This window comes from Dryobates pubescens, chromosome 5 (assembly GCF_014839835.1).
Source record: "Dryobates pubescens isolate bDryPub1 chromosome 5, bDryPub1.pri, whole genome shotgun sequence".
NCBI lineage: Eukaryota > Metazoa > Chordata > Aves > Piciformes > Picidae > Dryobates > Dryobates pubescens.
In genome coordinates this window covers 5,628,968-5,649,758 of record NC_071616.1, presented here as the reverse complement: position 1 = coordinate 5,649,758, position 20,791 = coordinate 5,628,968, and the positions used below count along the sequence as shown (strand labels likewise).

The 20,791-nt window shown below is 48.8% G+C and overlaps 1 protein-coding gene across 2 annotated transcripts in view; it reads left to right on the top strand.

Annotated features, from left to right (window-relative positions):
• Window positions 1-1,754: 1,754 nt before the first annotated feature.
• The window catches only part of LOC104300575 (transmembrane protein 263), a 316,890-nt gene continuing 297,853 nt past the window's right edge, over window positions 1,755-20,791 (top strand). The window contains exons 1-2 of one of the 2 annotated variants that reach the window (XM_054161494.1): window positions 1,755-1,878; window positions 2,599-2,799. In XM_054161494.1, coding sequence (XP_054017469.1) covers window positions 2,764-2,799 — 36 coding nt within the window. In that variant the 5' untranslated portion in view covers window positions 1,755-1,878; window positions 2,599-2,763. The remainder of the gene's footprint in view (window positions 1,879-2,598; window positions 2,800-20,791) is intronic. The other variant, XM_054161495.1, reaches the window with a different exon arrangement.

Genomic DNA, 20,791 nt, shown 5'->3' with positions numbered 1-20,791 from the left:
ACCACCAAACCACTCTCTAGCAGGAACACCCTTCTTGTATGTGACTGTGCCCCATGACAGCATTGAAGCAACATGCAAGAAAGAAAACTACATGCCAAAGACTGTTCCTAGATTCTCTCTTGTCTTTGCTCCCCAACAGCAGACTCATGCGTGAAGCAGCAGCAGTGGGCACAGCTCTAATCCCTCCTTCTAACTGAGCTCTTGACTACAATTCCCACAGCAAACTCCTGGTCAAGCTGTCAGCCTGTGGCTTGGACAGCAGCACTCTGCAATGGGTTAGGAGAGCGGTGCCCAGAGAGTGGTGGTGAATGGTGCCACATCCAGCTGGCAGCCAGGCACTAGTGGTGCCCCCCAGAGATCAGTGTTGCACCCCATCCTGTTCGATATCTTTATTGATCTGGATAAGGGGATTGAGTCCACCATTACTAAGTTTGGAGATGACACCAAGTTGGGAGCAGGTATTGATCTGCTAGAGGGTGGAAGGGCTCTGCACAGGGACCTTGACAGGCTGGACAGATGAGTGGAGTCCAACAGGATGGCATTCAACAAGTCCAAGTGCCAGGTGCTGCACTTCAGCCACAACAACCCCATGCAGAGCTACAGGCTGGGGTCAGAGTGGCTGGAGAGCTGCCAAACAGAAAGGGACCTGGGGGTGCTGATTGACAGCTGGCTGAAAATGAGCCAGCAGTGTGCCCAGGTGGCCAAGAAGGCCAATGGCATCCTGGGCTGCATCAGAAATAGTGTGGCCAGCAGGAGCAGAGAAGTCATTGTGCCCCTGGACTCTGCATTGGTTAGGCCACACCTTGAGTCCTGTGTCCAGTTCTGGGCCCCTCAGTTTAAGGACATTGAGACTCTTGAATGTGTCCAGAGAAGGGCAACGAGGCTGGGGAGAGGCCTTGAGCACAGCCCTGTGAGGAGAGGCTGAGGGAGCTGGGATTGTTTAGCCTGGAGAAGAGGAGGCTCAGGGGAGACCTCATTGCTCTCTACAACTACCTGAAGAGAGGTTGTAGCCAGGAGGGGGTTGGTCTCTTGTCCCAGGCAACCAGCACCAGAACAAGGGGACACTGTCTTGAGCTGTGCCAGGGGAAGTTTAGGCTCAAGGTGAGGAGAAAGTTCTTCCCAGAGAGAGTTGTTAGCCATTGGAATGTGCTGCCCAGGTTGGTGGTGGAGTCACCGTCCCTGGAGGTGCTCAAGAGGGGATCGGATGTGGCACTTGGTGCCATGGTTTAGTTGTCATGAGGTGTTGGGTGACAGGTTGGACTCAATGATCTCAAATTCTTTTCCAACCTCATTGATTCTATGACTCTATGATAGGTGATGGCCAGGCCAGTTCCCAGGGGCAGGTTGCCCATCTTGGCTGAACACCACTTCCTCCTTTGGAGGTGGTTGGGTCACTTCATCTCCCCGTGCTGCGTCTGAGGCTCTGGAGGTGTTGTGGTGTGCAAAGCAGTGTAACACCCAGTGCCAGGAGGCGGGTTTCAGTGCAGGGCGGCTGGTGGGCTTTCCTGGTGAAGGCTGCCCACAGCTCCGGCTTCGTTGGCCCCTCTCGACGCTGAACCTCTCGGCCGCGTCCCCGACAAACGGCGATGTCGCCGCTCGGATTCCGGGCGAAGGGAGCGCGCAGGGCCGCCCGCCCCCGACGCCCCCCGCCAAGATGGCGGCCCCTGCCCCCGCGCTTCCTCTTCCGGCCGGGGTTGCCATGGCGCTCCCCCCCCTCCCGGCCCACCTTCCCCTCCTCCCGCCGCTCCGTGTTTACATCGGGCAGGAGGAGCCGGAGCCCAGCGCCGGGGGAGACGGGGACGCAGCCGCCGGCGACAGCCGCCCGCCCTCTCTCCCTCCATCCCCGCCGGGCGGTGCTCCGGGAGACGCGGCATGAAGGTGATGCTAGTGGCTGTCACCGGGCGGGGGGTCCCTGCCGGCGGGGGTTCACCGGGCCGCGGCGGCTGCTGGTGGCTGGGGGGGGGGGGCGCAGCGAAGGGCAGGGGCCAGGCCCGAGGGGGTAACCGGCGGCGGGAGGCTGTGACTGTTCGCTCTTGTAATAAAGTACAACTTCCAGAAGCTTCTCACTTCGTGGGGGATGTGGAACCGTCTGCCGGGAGGGATTTCCCCCTTCTCTCCAGCTAGAGCCCGGATCGTGCCCCGCGGCGCCGTGCGGGGGAAGGGGGGCAGCGGGGAAGCCGGGGGAGGCTGCCTGCGGCCGCTGCCCTTCTGGGCTTCTGTCTCTTCGGAGAAAGCCTCCTCCTTTCCCCGGGCTCCTTCCCTCTTGCGCATGTAACCGCGTAGGCGGCTTTACTCCCGCAGCAGCCGCGGGGTTTGGTGCGCTGCCTGCCGGGGGCAGCTCCGGCGCTCACCTGTGCCGCTTCTCCCGTAGGCCCCTCCAGAGCGTGGGGGAGATCCCTTCCCCTTAGGTCGCTTCGGAAAACTGTTGGGATAGAAAGCTTCGGCGCCGAGGGAGAGGTGGATGCTGAGGCTCTAAAAGTAGCAACAGACTAGGTCTGAGTTGAGAGGTTGTGTTTTCAGCCGTGGTGGTTGGGAGTCAGCGGTGCTGTGCTACTGGTTTCTTCCCATTATGTTCTGTCGTATCTCTTTAATTTGCAGGTGTATGACTTTTGAAGTGGTCCCCTCTCGCTAATCAGTCTGAAACACGAGGCACACCATGCATTCCCCATCAACCATCTAGCAGTACAAATTAATTATTGATCAGCTAGATTGTAAGCTCTTTGAGGCAGAAGCTGTGCATAGCTGTGGTCTGTACCTGTCCTGATGGAGGAATTTGGCTCAGGCCTTCCTCTGAGTCAAGTAAGTATGTGCTGGAAGTTCCCCAGCTTGTGCAGGTTTTGGGTTCTGAGAGGCACACGTGTCAGTCACTCAGGGTAACAGCCATTGGGACTCTCAGCTGTACATCCACACAGCTGGCAGATGAAAGAAAAGGGACAGTTTCTAAGTGCATTAAATAAATATGTATCAAAAGAATGTTTCTTTCTACGCAGTGTTACTTTTTTGTTTGTTTGTTTTGCATTTGTTCAAAGCCTCTTCCTCTCTCAATGCCTGTTAGCTCAAATTGTGTGAGATAACAAAAAGTTATGTATGAGGCAGTTCTTGGTAGACAGGGCTATGGCTCTGGGTGAGTTGTTGACTTTTGCTGCAAAACAAAAACCTCAGAGTGCTGGCTGAACAGTACAGCCAGCCTGAGGCCAAAACTGAAAAGATTTCCTTCAGCCTCTGTGTTATTGCATGCAGAATAAACAGCTGATTATTCTTGCTAAGCCCATTACTTCTGCTGGATTCCTCTTTTGCCCCACCAGAGTGGGGAAAGCTCGTGGCTATTTCAGATGAGCTCACTAAAAACACAGCAAGATGTGAGTGGAGTTATGTTCTGACTGCAAGGAAAATGTGTGTATGGGGAGGGGGTACTTTTCCCCCCCTGTTTTAACCAACCAAACAGTCCTGTGTATGTTTTTTCATGATGAGAGGGTTCACAGCTTTCTCTCTGACAGGGTAGCTTATTTCACTGTATATTTCTTCTCACCTGTGCCACTTTTTGCTGTAGCAGTTGTCTCAGTTTCCTTTCTTTAAGGTCATTGCAGACACATGATGTAAAGTCTTAAGCCAGGCGTGGGGATAATTGTCTTTTTAATTAACAAGTGGAATCCATCAAAGCTTGCAACAGTTGTTTTTTTACCCTTTAAAAGGTGAAGGGAGGGGGAAGGAGGGGTGTTTGTGTGGTGTGTTTTGGGAAATGCATTTGAGTTTGTGTGGTTCTAGCAGTTCTGGGTTTGAGCCTTTCTTGTTTGTGCTGGTTAGCAGGTTACTGAGAAGACAGGGCTGTCAAAGTCTGCCAACTTAACTGGAGGGAAGAAGCAGGTGAAGAGAAAGTGAGTGGTAACATCAGGGGAGTTTTGCTGTGAAAGTGATTGTTTCAGGATCCATCACTGATGTCTGATAACTGCTGAGGCAGCTGAAGCTTGATGTGTTTTAAAGTCAATCAAGTAACATAAGTATCCTGTTAAAAAGGTAGACTGAAATAAAGTAGTGTGGCGAAGTCATGCTTTAAAGCTGGAGGTGCTGAAGCTGGATTGGATTCAAGATAGACTCTACATGTGCTTTGCTGCTGTTCCCATCTCTTTCAAGCAAAGACTGGACTGAAAGATGGATTCTTTGGGCCCTTTCAGGCTGTGCAAAATGTGAAGCTGCTTAAAGCTCTCATTTCCTGCCCTATAGGTTAGGAATGAGAGACAAATCAGCTTGAAAATGGACCATCCCTGTAGGTAGGAATAAGTGACTTGATAACGTTTTGAGTACACTAAAAGCTTTTGCTTTCCTTCAAGGGCAAATCATCTTGATGGCAAGGAAATGCACCTTTTCAGGCTGCATTTAGGAGCCTGGGTCATGGGTCTGTCGGGTGGGGAGGGTGGTTTCATTCATTAGGAAAGTAGACCATTGTGGGGAGATGGCCAAACCCCCACCTTTCATCACACTGCCACCAACTACTGTCCCACAATACAGTATGATTCCAGTAGTTTGGTGAATGAATGGGGGCTTTAGGGTAATCCCTGGTGGCTTGCTGGTAGGGTGGCTGCTGCAGTGCCTGCTCTAACATAAACCCAAAATCAGAAGAATGAAAGGGATTGAGAGTGGCAGATCCTGTTGAAGTCCTTGTTTGACAAAGCCAGCTCAAGATGTGATCCCAGTGAAGCAGCTGCTCCCCTTTTTTGCTGAAGTGATTCTTCAAAGTGGAAATGAGAGCTTGTGGTGCTTTGGCATGTGCTCACATTTCAGTTAGGTGAGATAAGACAGGTGTCATAAATGTGACATTTTTCTTAGAGAAACTTGTAGCTACAATCAAGGGAAAGGAACCTGAACCTGCTGCGTGTGGATGTCGTGGCCTGTCTGTGATACCTGGTGTTGGCAGATGAATCCTAGAGCTCAGGTGAAGGCAAGGCATTTTGCAGATGAAGCAGCAAAAGTTATGGAAAACCTAGGTAATTTTTTTCTCTTGCTTGTGTTACAGACAGCTCTGTTCCTGGAGGATGTCATGGATTGCCCTGTCAAAGCTGGATGTCTGGGGACCTTTTTTGACGTGTCTCTGATCCTGTTTGGCAGGGCTTGTGATGGTTGAAATAAAAAGTACTTGGGAAAGGAACAGCTTGTGAAAAGGAAAAGAGACATGAGATATTGCTTATTATCAAGTATCTAGGATGTTAGGAAGAAGTTCTGCATAGAAAGAGAGATTGGCCATTGGAATGGGCTGCCCAGGGAGGTGATGGAGTCACCATCACTGGAGGTGTTTAGAAAGAAACTGGATGGGGTGCTTGGTGCCATGGTTTAGTGGATTAGATGGTGTGGGATGATGGGTTGGACTTGATGATTTCAAAGGTCTTTTCCAACCTGGTTAATTCTGTTCTGTTCTATTCTCTCTAGTAATACATCCCCCCCCACACACTAGCATTTAGTCTTCAGTTTGTTACAGGGAGCAGGCAGGGAATGAATGTTACAGAGTAAAAAGGAATGTAGGCTTCATGTTCTGTTGATAGAATTCTGACTTTAGTATTAGCCTACAATTGGTCACATCAGGGTGAGCTACCTTACAGACTTTCTGGTGGTTTTCTTTACCCTGTGTTTCAGCAGCTGTATTTCAGAGAGATGGGAAGAGGTTATAGGTAGGAGGGGGTTGGTTTCTTCTCCCAGGCAACCAGCACCAGGACAAGAGGACACAGTCTCAAGCTTCACCAGGGGAAGTTTAGGCTGGAGGTGAGGAGAAAGTTCTTCACAGAGAGAGTTGTTAGCTGTTGGAATGTGCTGCCCAGGGAGGTGGTGGAGTCACCATCCCTGGAGGTGTTCAAGAGGGGACTGGATGTGGCACTTGGTGCCATGGTCTAGTCATGAGGTCTGTGGTGACAGGTTAGACTTGATGATCTTTGAGGTCTCTTCCAACCTTGGTGATTCTGTGATATGCCTTCAAAGTTGTAGTGATAGAATGAGAGGGAATGGATTTAAGCTCCAGGAGGGTAGATTTAGATTGGATATCAGAAAGAAATCTTCTACAGTAAGGATGATGAGATGCTGGAACAGATTGCACAGGGAGGCTGTGGAAGCTCCCTCCCTGGTGGCATTCAAGGCCTTGACCAGTATGGTCTAGTGGAGGGTGTCCCTGCCAGGGTGGTTAGAACTAGATGATCATCAAGGTCCCTTCCAAACCAAACCATTCTATGAATCTGTGAAAGTTCTGCTCAAGGTACATGGTTGCAGTGGTGAGGGCAGAGCTCTTAAACCGTTTCCTCAGAAGAAATGTTGTTGCTGGTTGAACTTGTTGGAAGTCACAGAAGCAGTGTCTGCTTGCATTGGCAAGTCCTGCAGTCCTACAGTTCCTGGGCTTCCTTTCAGTCTGAAAAAACCCAGAACAGAAGGGTTTTGGTTGGAGAGTCTGTGCACCTTGCAGACCTTCAGAAGTAAAAGGCAGTCATTACTGAGAGCTGTTGCTGCCAGAGTGAATTTTCACCTTTAAGCTGTGTTGCTTGCATTCATAATGATCAAGTGTTGCTCTGTCCAGTGGCTTCTTAGTTGCTGAATGAAGTAACTCAGGCTGGAGTCTTGTATGCAGCAAGTTGCAATCTCACCTATGCTTCTCACAGTTAGTTTGGAAGAAAATGAGATCTCTAGGAAGCCTGAACTAAAAGAGGCATTATTGCTGGCAGTGCTTCAGGCTGTCAAGTTTAAGGCACGTGGGCTGACTGTGGAGTTGGAGAGCTTGATAGTACCAGCAAATGACTTTGCTCTGTAGAGTAGATAAATATTTCATCTGAAATGTTTCTCCTTTAAAACACAACAACAATAAACACATGGAACAAGCAACACTGATCTGAAAGCTCTGATCAAATGAGTTCAGAACTCATTTGTAAGGAAGGAGACACTGAGCTCCCGAGCCATCAACAAAATCTGTTGAAAATGTGTGTGACAAATACATCATATTGCAGGCTCCCAGCTAACTCAAGAAACATTTGAAGCTTTCCAGGAAATGCATTTGGTATTCCTAATGTGGGGAAAAAAAAAGGGAAATGAGTTTTGGACTGAGCAAAATATTTTCTGTTTAGCGTCTGTGCTCTTTAAGCCCTTTGCTCTTGAACATCTTTATTGATGATCTGGATGAGGGCATTGAGTCCATCATCAGGAAATTTGCAGATGACACCAAGCTGGGGGCAGGAGTTGAGCTGCTGGAGGGTAGAGAGGCTTTGCAGAGGGGCCTCGACAGGCTGGGCAGATGGGCAGAGTCCAAGGGCATGAGATTGAACACATCCAAGTGCCAGGTTCTGCACATTGGCCACAGCAACCCCATGCAGAGCTACAGGCTGGGGTCAGAGTGGCTGGAGAGCAGCCAGGCAGAAAGGGACCTGGGGGTATGGGTCGATGGTAGGCTGAACAGCAGGAACAGGGAGGTCATTCTGCCCCTGTACACTGCACTGGTTAGGCCTCACCTTGAGTCCTGTGTCCAGTTCTGGGCCCCTCAGTTTAGGAAGGATGTTGAGTGCTAGAGCATATCCAGAGAAGGGCAACAAAGTTGGTGAGGGGCTTGGAACACAAGCCCTGTGAGGAGAGGCTGAGGGAGCTGGGGTTGCTTAGCCTGGAGAAGAGGAGACTCAGGGGTGACCTTATTGCTCTTTACAACTACCTTAAGAGGGGTTGTAGACAGGCAGAGGTTGGTCTCTTCTCCCAGGCAACCAGTACCAGAACAGGAGGACACAGTCTCAGGCTGCACCGTGGGAGGTTTAGGCTGGAGGTTAGGAGGAAGTTTTACACAGAGAGAGTGATTGGCCATTGGAATGGGCTGCCCAGGGAGGTGGTGGAGTCACCATCACTGGAGGTGTTGAGGAGGCTTGATAGGCTGCTTGGTTGCATGGTTTAATTGATTAGGTGGTGTTGGATGATAGGTTGGACTCGACGATCTTGAAGGTCTCTTCCAACCTGGTCTATTCTATTCTATTCAGTTTGTAGTGTTTAGAATGCCTGCCCTTTTGGGACAATAGTTCAAATTCAAATGGATTTTGCAGCACTGTTGTTATTTTTTTGTCTCATTTTAAAAGATGAAATTAAGATTTTTGACTTGTGTTTCAGACAGTGCCAGTGATGCCTCTTGTCCCTCCCTTTTTTGAGGGGGGTGACAGTGCTGACATTTTTTGTGCTGGGTGCCTGCTTATTTGCTTTGAATTCAAGGTTTGTTGTAGGAATTACTGTGTTCTACCTGTAAGAGCCCTTGGGGGGAAAAAAAAGTAGTTAAATTTCAACTCATTAAAGCTAAAACAGTGTTTGTGCACTTCTAAGGAGGAGAGACTGAGGGAGCTGGGTCTCTAGTTTGGAGAAGAGGAGCCTAAGGGGTGACCTCATTAATACTTATAAAGATGTAAAGGGTGAGTGCCAAGAGGATGGAGCCAGGCTCTTCTGGGTGATGCCCAGTGACAGGACAAGGGGCAGTGGGTGGAAGTTGAGGCATAGGAAGTTCCATGGAAGCATGAGGAAACATTTTTTTTCACTGTGAGGGTGACACAACCCTGGAACAGGCTGCCCAGGGCGGGTGTGGAGTTTCCCTCTCTAGAGATACTCAGAACCAGCCTGGATGTGTTCCTGTGTGATCTGCTCTAGGTGATCCTGCTCTGTGGGGTGGGTTGAACTGGGTGATCTTTCGAGGTCTCTTCCAACCCCTAACGTTCTGTGACTCTGTGATGAATGCATGGAAGTTAGGTAATTCAAGTAGGCCATATGGAACCACTGTTAGAGAGAGCTGCTACATGTGGCCTCCCGTGGGTGGTGGTAAGAAAAGCTTAGTGACCTCTGTCATGTAGGCCTATATTATTAAGCAAAGGCCTTCTTATTTTTATTTCACACAATATTCTTATGCTGTCTGCAGCCTTCTGAGGTGGTATTTCCACACCTCTTCAGGAAAGTGAAAGGTGCATTGTCTCATTTCTTTAGTCTGAGTAAAAGTGGCATTCATCATTGAATCCACCTGTCAAGGAGCAGGCTGGAGAAGGTGCATTTGTAGTACTTTTGCTAACTGTGGTTATGTAGAAAGTGCAGTAAAACTGTAGGTCACAAAGCCTTCATATTGCTTGGTTTTGGTTCACCAGCTCCAATGAGTGAATTCTTTTTCTTCTCCCCCCCAGGTCTTTGTTGACAGTGAGTAGCTGACAGGATGCAGGGAGGCTTCTCACTGGAATTACCTCAGTCAGTGAATACTTAGTTATCAGTATGACCTAATGAATATTTTTTTGAGGTATCATTATTGGTAATTATTCAATTGCTTTTAGATTGGTTTACTGCCACCCAGGAGCTTGCTTTGGCCTTGCATCATTCAGTGTTATATTCCTCTCTGTGTTAGCCTGTCAGGTGTTTCTGTGATCACTGGTTTTCCTGTCTGTTAGCCTGCCCCCAATTAACAACTGCTGGTGTTTGAGTTCTACTCTACAGTGACACTTTGCCTACATGGAACTGCTTTTTCTTTCTTTCTTCCCCAAACAAATGACATTCAGCACAGTTGGTTTCTTGGATGTAAGCAATGCTCTGGGCAAGGCAGACCCTTGTGGAGGTAGCAGTTTAAACTAGAATTGACAGCAAGTTACTCTTAGAGTCATAGAATCAAGAAAGTTGGAAAAGACCTCAGAGATCATCAAGTCCAACCTGTCACCTAACACCTCATGACTAACTAAACCATGGCACCAAGTGCCATGTCCAGTCCCTTTCTGAACACCTCCAGGGATGGTGACTCCACCACCTCCCTGGGCAGCACATTCCAATGGCTACCAACTCTCTCAGTGAAGAACTTTCTCCTCACATCCAGCTTAAACTTCCCCTGGTGCAGTTTGAGATTATGTCCTCTTGTTCTGGTGCTGGTTGCCTGGGAGAAGAGCCCAACCCCCTCCTTTCAGGTAGTTGTAGACAGCAATAAGGTTTCCCCTGAGCCTCCTCTTCCCCACACTAAGCAATCCCAGCTCCCTCAGCCTCTCCTCGTTGGGCTTGTGCTCCAGACCCCTCCCCAGCCTCATTGCCCTTCTCTGAACATGTTCAAGAGTCTCAATGTCCTGCTTAAGTTAAGGGGCCCAGAAATGGACACAGGACTCAAGGTGTGTCCTACCCAGTGCTGAGTCCAGGGGCAGAATGACCTCCTTGCTCCTGCTGGCCACACTATGCCTGATGCAGGCATCTTCAGGGTAACTTCTCAGCCTCTACACTGCTGGCGTGGTGTCCTTTTAGTGATTACCCTGGTTAACCTGCTCAGAGTGAGGAGTGTTCTGTTTGGGCCAGGCAGCTCCACCATCAAATGAAGTGTGGTTTGGTTGGTCTGACTCTTTCTTTCAGTACTAACATTGATCTAGTGGGTAAAATTCAGTTGAAAAATATGTGGTCAATCAAAGCAAAATTCATTAGTTCTATACAGAGAGAGTGATTGCCCATTGGAATGGGCTGCCTGGGGAGGTGGTGGAGTCGCCATCATTGGAGGTTTTCAGGAGGAGACTTGATGGGGTGCTTGGTGCCATGGGTTAGTTGTTTAGGTGGTGTTGGATTGGTTGATGGGTTGGACGTGAGGATCTTGAAGGTCTCTTCCAACCTGGTTTATTCTATGTATGTAAATCCAGAACTGGCTGAACTACCACTGAGCAGACCTTATTGGCTTTCTGCTGTATAAATGGTGGTGTCTGTCCCATGTAAAGTGTGGATGCAGGAAGCTTAAACCAGACTCTTTGCTGGCTTGCTGAATGGAGGATGGATGGATTGTGGTGTCATTAGCGCTGTTGAGAAGCTGTTTATGCCGAGTAAACCCTAATTGGGATTACTCACAGTGCAAGGTTTGCTTTATGGCTGCAGAAATAGGACTTGACTCTTCTGCTGAGAATAACACAGCACAGGCTTGATTGGGAATTTGCAACAGGAAAACTTGCTCTAGCTGCCTCTCTCCTCCGGTCCTCTTGTCAAGACAAAATTAAGTGCTGCTAAAATCGCCGCCCCCCTAATGTGTTTGTCCAAATGCAAGTCATTTAGGCAACTTTTCTGGTCCATTCTCCCAGCAGACTTGGAACAAAGTGCTATAATTTTACACTGCTGTCATCCTCAGCATTTCTATTTCTGTACTTTCCTTTAGTGTTCTCTGGGATTTATAACTGCAACTCATATTCCCCTTGGGCTGAAACCCGGCACAGAAGCTCTCATTATGAGCCAACCTTGTTTTGCCAAATTAAAAGCAAAGCATCCATCAAGAGGTTTTCTTAAACCTACTGGAAAGCAAAAAAAAATAATAAATGCTTGTGGTGGCAGATCAATTCCCCCCCCCCCCCCCCTCCCCCCTGCAGGAGAAATCCAGCTGACTTTGGAACCCCCTAAGGTGTGGGCGTGCAATCAATAGCAGTGGCAGATTCAGTGCAGCCTTCCTATTGCATTTAGAAAATGTTAAATGAAAGTCTTAATTCTTGAATATGCTGGAAATCCACTGCTGAAGTGAAAAATAGAATAGAATAAACCAGGGTGGAAGAGACCTTCAAGATCATCGTGTCCAACCTATCATCCACCTAATCAACTAAACCATGCGACCACAAAGCTGCAGCTGCTACAGATACCTGGCTAACAAAGGGACAGTGACAGTTCTAACCTGGTTTCCATTGTCTGAGCAGTAATGTATGAGGAGATGATTGGGTAGTTAGATGCTTCAGCTGAAGCTAAGTATCTGTAGGCCCTAAGCTCCTGGGAGAAGGGGCTCATGTTGCACCCAGCATCTGCTTCTTTAAAATCCCCCTTTTTTTGGTGTGGTTCCAAACAAACCCCTTGTTTTCTGAAGGAGATGAAGCTTTATGTAGTTGTGTAGAAGAAGAAGAAAGGATATTCCAAACCACTTTCAAATATAGAATAGACCAGAATTAACCAGGTTGGAAAAGACCTTTGAGATCATTGAGTCCAACCTATCTTGGACTTGGTGATCTTGGAGGTCTCTTCCAACATTATTGATTCCATGATTCTATCACCCAGCACCATCTAATCAACGAAACCATGGCACCAAGCACCCCATCCAGTCTCTTCTTTAACACCTCCAGTGATGGTGACTCCACCACCTCCCTGGGCAGCACATCCCACTGGCCAGTCACTCATTCTGTGAAGAACTTCTTCCTAACATCCAGCCTAAACCTCCCCTAAGGTGGAGTCATCATGGAGTTGGCTAGAAAGGACCTTTGAGTCCAACCATTATCTAACTCTACCAAGCATGCTGCTAAACCGTGTCCCTCAGCAGCACATCTCCAGGGCTTATAGTTTGTTTAAACATGAAATATCAAGGGTAAGTTCTGAGGAACTTCATAACAGTGATTGGATAGAGGATAGCTCCCAAATTAACACTGCCATTCATGATGTCATTGTGGGAAAGGCCAATGAAGGTCAGCTTCGTCATTACTGGATCTGACAAGACCTTTGGCATCTGCAAGCGTTCAGCCCAGTCCTAACAAGTATCATCTCTCCCTGGGAGAGAGCCCCTGGGACTTTCATGGGTTTAGGAAATGTAGTGGCTTTTAGTCTTGTGGGCTTGCAATAAACATTCTTTAAGCATAATGCAAAAATAGTCAATGCTTTCACTGAGGTGCTTTAAAAATGTCATTATCGTTTCCCAAAGCACTTAACAAGCTGTCCTACACTTGGGAATGGCTTCACTTCTGTCTTCCCACAGACCTGCTAAGTCTTGCAGTTTTTTGGGTGTGCATCCATCCTTCCTAGTTACCAGTTGAGATGTGTTTGCTGCTGCATAAAAAAGGTGTTGGGCCTGTGCTGGGAAAGCTTATGAGAGGAATCACAAATGTGCTGTGCTGCCTGTAGTAGTGTTCCTGTGCTGAGCTGCTTTATTGGGATTTGTGCCTACCTAGAAGACCAGGTCTGAAAGTTGATGGTTAGGCAGAAGGGAGGATGTGTGATTTTGCCTGGCAGTTGAGGATTTGGACAGAATGAAGCAGGTCTCACCTCATGGGCTCCTAAGGAGAGGCTCTAAGAGGAAGGAGGCAGTTTTGAGCAGTGAGATTCCAGGCTCAAGTGCAGAATGGAAATGAATGTGAAGATGAATGCCAGACAGGGGGAAAAAATGGAGTGAAGTGTTCAGGAGCAAGAATGGAAATATAAAGAGCTAAGTCAGGAGCTAAACAGCATTTGCAGCAGAAAAAGCACAGGGAAAGTAGTAGCCAAAGCTGTGCCAGGGGAAGTTACTGTGATACTGTGAAGTTTAGGCTGGAGGTGAGGAGAAAGTTCTTCACAGAGAGTGGTGTTGGCAATTGGAATGTGCTGCCCAGGGAGGTGGTGGAGTCACCATCCCTGCAGGTGTTCAAGAGAGGATTGGTTGCGGCACTTGGTGCCATGGTTTAGTAGTCATGAGGTGTTGGGTGACAGGTTGGACTTGATGATCTCTGAGGTCTTTGCCAACCTTATTGATTCTATGATTCTATATTAAAAGGTTTTCCAAGGGGTAGTCTTTGAACTGAGACATTAAATCATGACCTGGGCTATACATCCTTCTGGCTTCTGTTCTGCAGGGGGGAAATGGTTGCTACTAAAATGCAGTATAATGGCAAAGAGTAATCCATGTTGCTGATTTTCTGTAGGTTTTGTTTATATGGGAGAGGCTGGGCAGTGACTGGCTGGAAAGCAGCCCTGAGGAGAGAGATTTGGGGGTGCTGGTGGAGGAGAAGCTCAACAGGAGCTCTCAGTGTGCACTTGCAGCCCAGAAAGCCAATCAGATCCTGGGCTGCAGCAAGAGAAGTGTGGCCAGCAGGTCAAGGGAGGTGATTCTCCCCCTCTGCTCAGCTCTGGGGAGTCCCCACCTGGAGTACTGCCTCCAGTTCTGGAGCCCCTATTACAAGAGGGATCTGGAGGTGCTGGAAGGTGTCCAGAGAAGGGCCATGAGGATGAGCAGAGGGCTGGAGCACCTCTGCTGTGAGGACAGACTGAAGGAGTTGGGGCTGTTCAGTCTGGAGAAGAGAAGGCTCCCAGGTGACCTCATTGTGGCCTTCCAGTATCTGAAGGGGGCCTACAAGAAGGCTGGGGAGGGACTTCTCAGGATCTCAGGGAGTGAGAGGACTAGGGGGAACGGAATGAAGCTGGAGGTGGGGAGATTCAGGCTGGAGGTGAGGAGGAAGTTCTTCCCCATGAGAGTGGTGAAGCCCTGGAATGGGTTGTCCAGGGAGGTGGTTGGAGTCCCATCCCTGGAGGTGTTTAAGCCCAGGCTGGATGAGGCTCTGGCCAGCCTGATCTAGTGTGGGGTGTCCCTGCCCATGGCAGGGGGGCTGGAACTAGATGATCCTTGTGGTCCCTTCCAACCCTGACTGATACTATGATAATAATTTGTTTGGGTTTGTTTTTAAGAGTGCTGTGTTTGTAGGGGCTACATTGGAAAGGCAAGTAGGAGCAGAGTTGTAAAGTCTGTGCCTGTCCTTGGTCCAGAGCAGTGGCAAAGTGTCTGTTAGTAGTCATAAGGAAACTTGAAGTTATTTTCCTGAAACTCACTCAATTTCAGGAATAATTTTTCATAGGATGGATTATTTCCTTATCTCTCATTTCCTCCCTCCCCCACCCCCCCTCCCAACTGTCCTTGTTCTTGGCTATTCATTAGCCTAATCCTTGCTAGCAGAGCAGTCAGTCGACGGGCTCTGTGTTGCTTTAAGATCATATACTGCAATTGATGAATGCTAAGCCCCAAAGCAGTCTAAAAGGCCTAACAACAACGGTGGTGGTGATGCAGGGTTTGGTTTCTCTGGCTGTTTCAAGATGGTCTGCAGGGGCTATTTAGGAAGTGTAGCAATTTCCAGTGCTGAGTGACTTGGGGCGTTTGTAGTGTCAGTCTCATGTTGCTGTTGAGTTACCTGCAACATAGGCTGGTAATGGTTGCCTGGTGCTGGAATTGTTCCTGAGCTATGTGGAGTTTTTGATTTCTTAATACTGCTGAGGCAGGGAGAGTACAGCCTGGGTTTTATGATTGACCACACTGAAATCCTTTGTTAATATCAGTGTGGTGATAAATGCAGCTCTTGGCTTCAGTGTCATAAACATAACTCAGTACCTTGTGGAAAATACTGACCTTCTCTGGGTGGGGACCTTCTTTCTGTTATACATGCATTTATCACAGCACTTGAAAACTGACAGGCTTTACATACTATCACAGAATGGCTTGGGTTGGAAGGGACCTCAGAGATCATCTACTCCAGCCTCCCCACCTCAGGCAGGGATGCTCAGCTAGGTTCAGCTGCCCAAAGCCTCATCCAACCCAGCCTTTGGCACCCACAGGAGGGAGACATCCACAGGCTCCCTGGGTAGCCTAGTCCAGAGTCCCACCACCCTTGTACTGAAGAGCTTCTTTCTAAGATCCAGTTTGAACCTGGAGTCACCATCACTGGAGGTGTTCAGGAGGAGACTTGACAGGGTGCTTGGTTGCATGGTTTAGTTGATTAGGTGGTGTTGGATGATAGGTTGGACGAGATGATCTCGAAGGTCTCTCCCAACCTGGTTTGGTCTGGTCTATTCTAACTCTGTTCTACTCTACTCTGTTCTACTCTACTCTGTTCTACTCTGTTCTACTCTCCCTCTGCTTCAAAGCATTCCCTTTTGTCCTCTCACTAGCCACCCTTATGAAAAGTCCCTCTCCAGCCTTCCTGTAGGATCCCTTCAGGTATTGGAAGGAAGCTATAAGGTCTCCCTGGAGCCTTCTCTTCTCTAGGCTGAGGGAGCTGGGGGTTGTTCAGCCTAATCCTCACAGCAGAGGTGTCCCAGCCGGGTGCTGCACTTTGGTCAAAACAACCCCATGCAGAGCTACAGGCTGGGGTCAGAGTGACTGGAGAGCTACCAAACAGAAAGGGACCTGGGGGTGCTGATTGACAGCTGGCTGAACATGAGCCAGCAGTGTGCCCAGGTGGCCAAGAAGGCCAGTGGCATCCTGGCCTGCATCGAGAATAGTGTGGGCAGCAGGAGCAGGGAAGTCAGTGTGTCCCTGTACTCAGCACTGGTTAGGCCACACCTTGAGTCCTGTGTCCAGTTCTGGGCCCCTCAGTTTAAGAAGGACATTGAGACACTTGAATGTGTCCAGAGAAGGGCAACAAGGCTGGGGAGAGGCCTTGAGCACAGCCCTGTGAGGAGAGGCTGAGGGAGCTGGGGTTGTTTAGCCTGGAGAAGAGGAGGCTCAGGGGAGACCTTCTTGCTGTCTACAACTACCTGAAGGGAGGTTGTAGCCAGGAAGGGGTTGGTCTCCTCTTCCAGGCAACCAGCACCAGAACAAGGGGACACAGTCTCAAGCTGTGCCAGGTGAAGTTTAGGCTGGAGGTGAGGAGAAAGTTCTTCCCAGAGAGAGTTGTTAGCCATTGGAATGTGCTGCCCAGGGAGGTGGTGGAGTCACCATCCCTGGAGGTGTTCAAGAGGGGATTGGATGTGGCACTTGGTCATGGGGTCTGTGGTGACAGGTTGGACTCGATGATCTTTGAGGTCTCTTCCCACCTTGGTGATTCTGTGATTCTGTGAAATGCATCAGGTGCTGAAAGGAATCATATTGTGTGCTTGCTAGTGAGAACAGGAATCATCTCTGGAGAGCCAGGAGGTGTTTCTTAGTTAGATGTGCCTAGGCTCTGTGCCATAACCTAACTGTTCCTGTAATAACACCTGCTTAAGTCTGTGTTTCCCAATGGCTCTAGTGAGCAATTGGACCCACTACACTCTCTAATTAAAAGGCTATACAAACCCTAAGTAATTGAAAGAATATTGTACAGTTAATGTGCTGGTGTTTCTGAACTGTGCCTACAACTTCCTGCATGCTAGGAGCTCCTAGAGGGGGCATCAAAGCAAAAGCAACATCTGCTTGCATTACTTTTGCCATGGCTGCAGCTCAGGAGGGTTATGGTGGAATTGCTGGATGCTGCATGGCTGGTTAGCTGCAAGCCAATAACTTGGACAGTTAGCTGCATCCCATTCCCCTATTCATCTGTCAAGGATCCTTAGGAGTGAACAAACAAACACAGCTGATGCCTTATTCTCCAAAGAACAGTGCTAAAACAAAAAGAGCTAAGGCTAACCACTTTCACTTGGTTATAAATCATCTTGGAAGACAATTTCCTGGAGTTGTTGATGGCAGGTATCTGCAGTATTGATTACCAAGCTTGCAGCAGGCCTGGTGAATTGAACTCAGCCTATAGTTAGTAACACCTTAAGCTTTGCCTTGTGCTGAGGGTTTTGTAAATCCCTTTTTATTTTGATTTTGTAATTAGTGTTGGTGCTGCACACTGGGCAGTACAGGCAAAGGATTTAGATGTGAGACAGCTTCAGTATCTTCATCAGTGATATTGACAGTGAGATTGAGTGCACCCTCAGGAGGCTGGCAGATGATAGCTGAGTGATGTGGTTGACAAGACTGAAGGACAGGATGGCATCCAGAGGGACCTGGGCAGGCTGGAGAGGGAGCCTGAGAAGAATCTCATGGGGTTCAGTGAAGCAAAAATGCCTGCACCTAGGCTGAGGCAACCCTTGATACCAATACAGGCTGGGGGATGATGAAGTTGAGTGCAGCCCTGCAAAAAGGGACTTGGGGGTGCTGCTGGATGAGAAGCTGACGTGAGCCAACAATGTGCACTTGCAGCCCAGAAGGCCAATGGCATCCTGGGCTGCATCAAAAGAAGTGTGGCCAGCAGGTCATGAGAGGGGATTCTGACACTCTGCTCTGATGAGACCTCGCCTGGAGTAGTATGTCCAGCTCTGAGGTCCCCAGTACAGGAGGGAGCCAGACCTGCTGGAGCCACCAACATGATCAGACAGGCTGAAAGAACTGGGGGCATTCAGCCTGGAGAAGAGAAGGCTCTGGGGAGATCTTACAGCTACATTTCAGTATCTGAAGGGCACCTGCAGGAAGGCTGTGGAAGGACTGTTCAGAAGGGCTTTTAGCAATAAGATGAGAAGCAATGGTTTGAAACTGGAGCAGGGTAGAGTCAGGCTGGATACAAGGAGGAAGTTCTTTGCAATGAGAGTGGTGAGATGCTGTAACAAATTCATAGTACCATACTGTCAGTCAGGGTTGGAAGGGACCACAAGGATCATCTAGGTCCAACCCCCCTGCCATGGGCAGGGACACCCCACACTAGATCAGGCTGGCCACAGCCTCATCCAGCCTGGGCTTAAACACCTCCAGGGACGGGGCCCCAACCACCTCCCTGGACAACCCATTCCAGGGCTTCACCACTCTCATGGGGAAGAACTTCCTCCTCACCTCCAGCCTGAATCTCCCCACCTCCAGCTTCATTCCATTCCCCCTAGTCCTATCACTCCCTGATATCCTGAGAAGTCCCTCCCCAGCCTTCTTGTAGGCCCCCTTCAGATACTGGAAGGCCACAATGAGGTCACCTTGGAGCCTTCTCTTCTCCAGACTGAACAGCCCCAACTCCTTCAGTCTGTCCTCACAGGAGAGGTGCTCCAGCCCTCTGATCATCCTCATGGCCCTTCTCTGGACACCTTCCAGCACCTCCAGATCCCTCTTGTAATAGGGGCTCCAGAACTGGAGGCAGTACTCCAGGTGGGGTCTCCCCAGAGCTGAGTAGAGGGGGAGAATCACCTCCCTTGACCTGCTGGCCACACTTCTCTTGCTGCAGCCCAGGATCTGATTGGCTTTCCGGGCTGCAAGTGCACACTGAGAGCTCCTGTTGAGCTTCTCACCCACCAGCACCCCCAAGTCTCTCTCCTCAGGGCTGCTTTCCAGCCAGTCACTGCCAGGGCCCATCTCTTGGTGACATTTAAGATCAGGTCCTGGGCACCTTTATGTAGTTGGAGGTGTCCCTGCTGACTGCAGGGGAGTTGGACAAGATGACCTTTGAGGGTCTCTTCCAACCCAGTGCAATCTGTGAATCTGTGAACCTTTTCTTTTGGGAGTTCTTACAGCTGTGGTTGGGAATTTTTGCAAGGCAAATCCTGGTACCTCGTGTCCTACATGACTGCATCTTTGATATGAAAATAAATGTTCTGATTTGGTATACTAATGCAGCCTTGTCTTCTCCTTTCTCTCTCAGTAGCATTAATGGGTAGGAAAGGAATGTGTATAAATATATTGCTCATGGTTGATGCAGAAACTTATGCAAATGCATAACTCTGTATTCAGTTTGTTGCTCCTCTCCAGAATTGTTTACACATTCTTCAAGTCTGGATCACATTATTTAAGTGAAGTGAGGAGCTGTTTAGTGATGATGATAACTGACTCCTTGCTTGGTTTTTTTTTTTTAATTGGTCTGCCAGGAAACTCAATACTTTCTCATGGTGAAAATGTGTGTGGGTTTGTACTTTTTGTGTGCTGGTTTGGTTTGGTTTTCCTCCCTCTTTTCTGTGGTAGCTGCTGCAAGGCATAGCTTAATTAGGCCACACCTTGAGTCCTGTGTCCAGTTCTGGGCCCCTCAGTTTAGGAAAGATGTTGAGATGCTGGAATGTGTCCAGAGAAGGGCAACAAAGCTGGGGAGGGGTTTGGAGCACAGCCCTATGAGGAGAAGCTGAGGGAGCTGGGGTTGGAAGAGGAGGCTCAGGAGAGACCTTATTGCTGTCTACAACTCCCTGAAGGGAGGTTGTAACCATATAGGGGTTGGTCTCTTCTCCCAGGCAACCAGCACCACAACAAGAGGACACAGCCTCAAGCTGTGCCAGGGGAGGTTTAGGCTGGATGTTAGGAAGAAGTTTTTCATAGAAAGAGAGATTGGCCATTGGAATGTGCTGTCCAGGGAGGTGGTGGAGTCGTCATCCCTGGAGGTGTTTAAGAAGAGACTGGATGGGGTGCTTGGTGCCATGGTTTAGTTGATTAGATGCTGTTGGATTTGATGATCTTGAAGGTCTTTTCCAACCTGGTTAATTCTATTCTATTCCATCATTAATGTTTGAACTGTTTGTTAACCAAAGCTGGGCAGTATTGCTCCCAGGTGTTTTTAAGTGAGGAGAAATGGGCACATGGTTTAGGTAAATCAGGGTTGTGATGGGGACACTAACATTTCACCTGAGCAGTCTGGTTTTCCCTGCTATCAGACTCATGGAAGCAATGTGAACCTGTTTCTTGTTTTCATGTCCATTTTGTGGAAAGATGGGGAATGGATGAAGCTGTAAACTGCTTGTGCAAAGGAAGAAATGTTAAAAGTGTGCTAATCTCTTTAATGTGCAGAATGAGGAGAGAGAGAAAAAGCTGCAGTGCTGTTTGAGGTAACCTGACAGCTGCAGGGGTTTGGAAAAGGGTGAGGAGAGGCTGAGGGAGCTGGGGTTGCTTAGCCTGGAGAAGAGGAGGCTCAGTGGTGACCTTATTGCTCTTTACAACGACCTGAAGGGAGGTTGTAGATAAGCAGAGGTTGGTCTCTTCTCCCAGGCAACCAGCACCAGAACAAGAGGACACAGTCTCAGGCTGTGCCAGGGGAGGTTTAGGCTGGATGTTAGGAAGGAGTTCTACACAGAAAGAGTGATTGCCCATTAGAATGGGCTGCCCAGGGAGGTGGTGGAGTCACCATCATTGGAGGTGTTCAGGAGGAGACTTGATGGGGTGCTTGGTGCCATGGTTTAGTTGATTAGGTGGTGTTGGATGATAGGTTGGACACGATGATCTTGAAGGTCTCTTCCAACCTGGTTTACTCTATTCTGTAATAAATACTGCAGCTTTTAATGGTGTGAGCCCCTTCTCCTGCTGCATTCACAGAATCACAGAGTGTAGTTTTTGCTCTCACTCTTGACTCTACTAGCATTCCAAAAGAAGAAAACAGGTTATTTTTTTCTTAAACAGCAGCTCTGTAGCTATGTC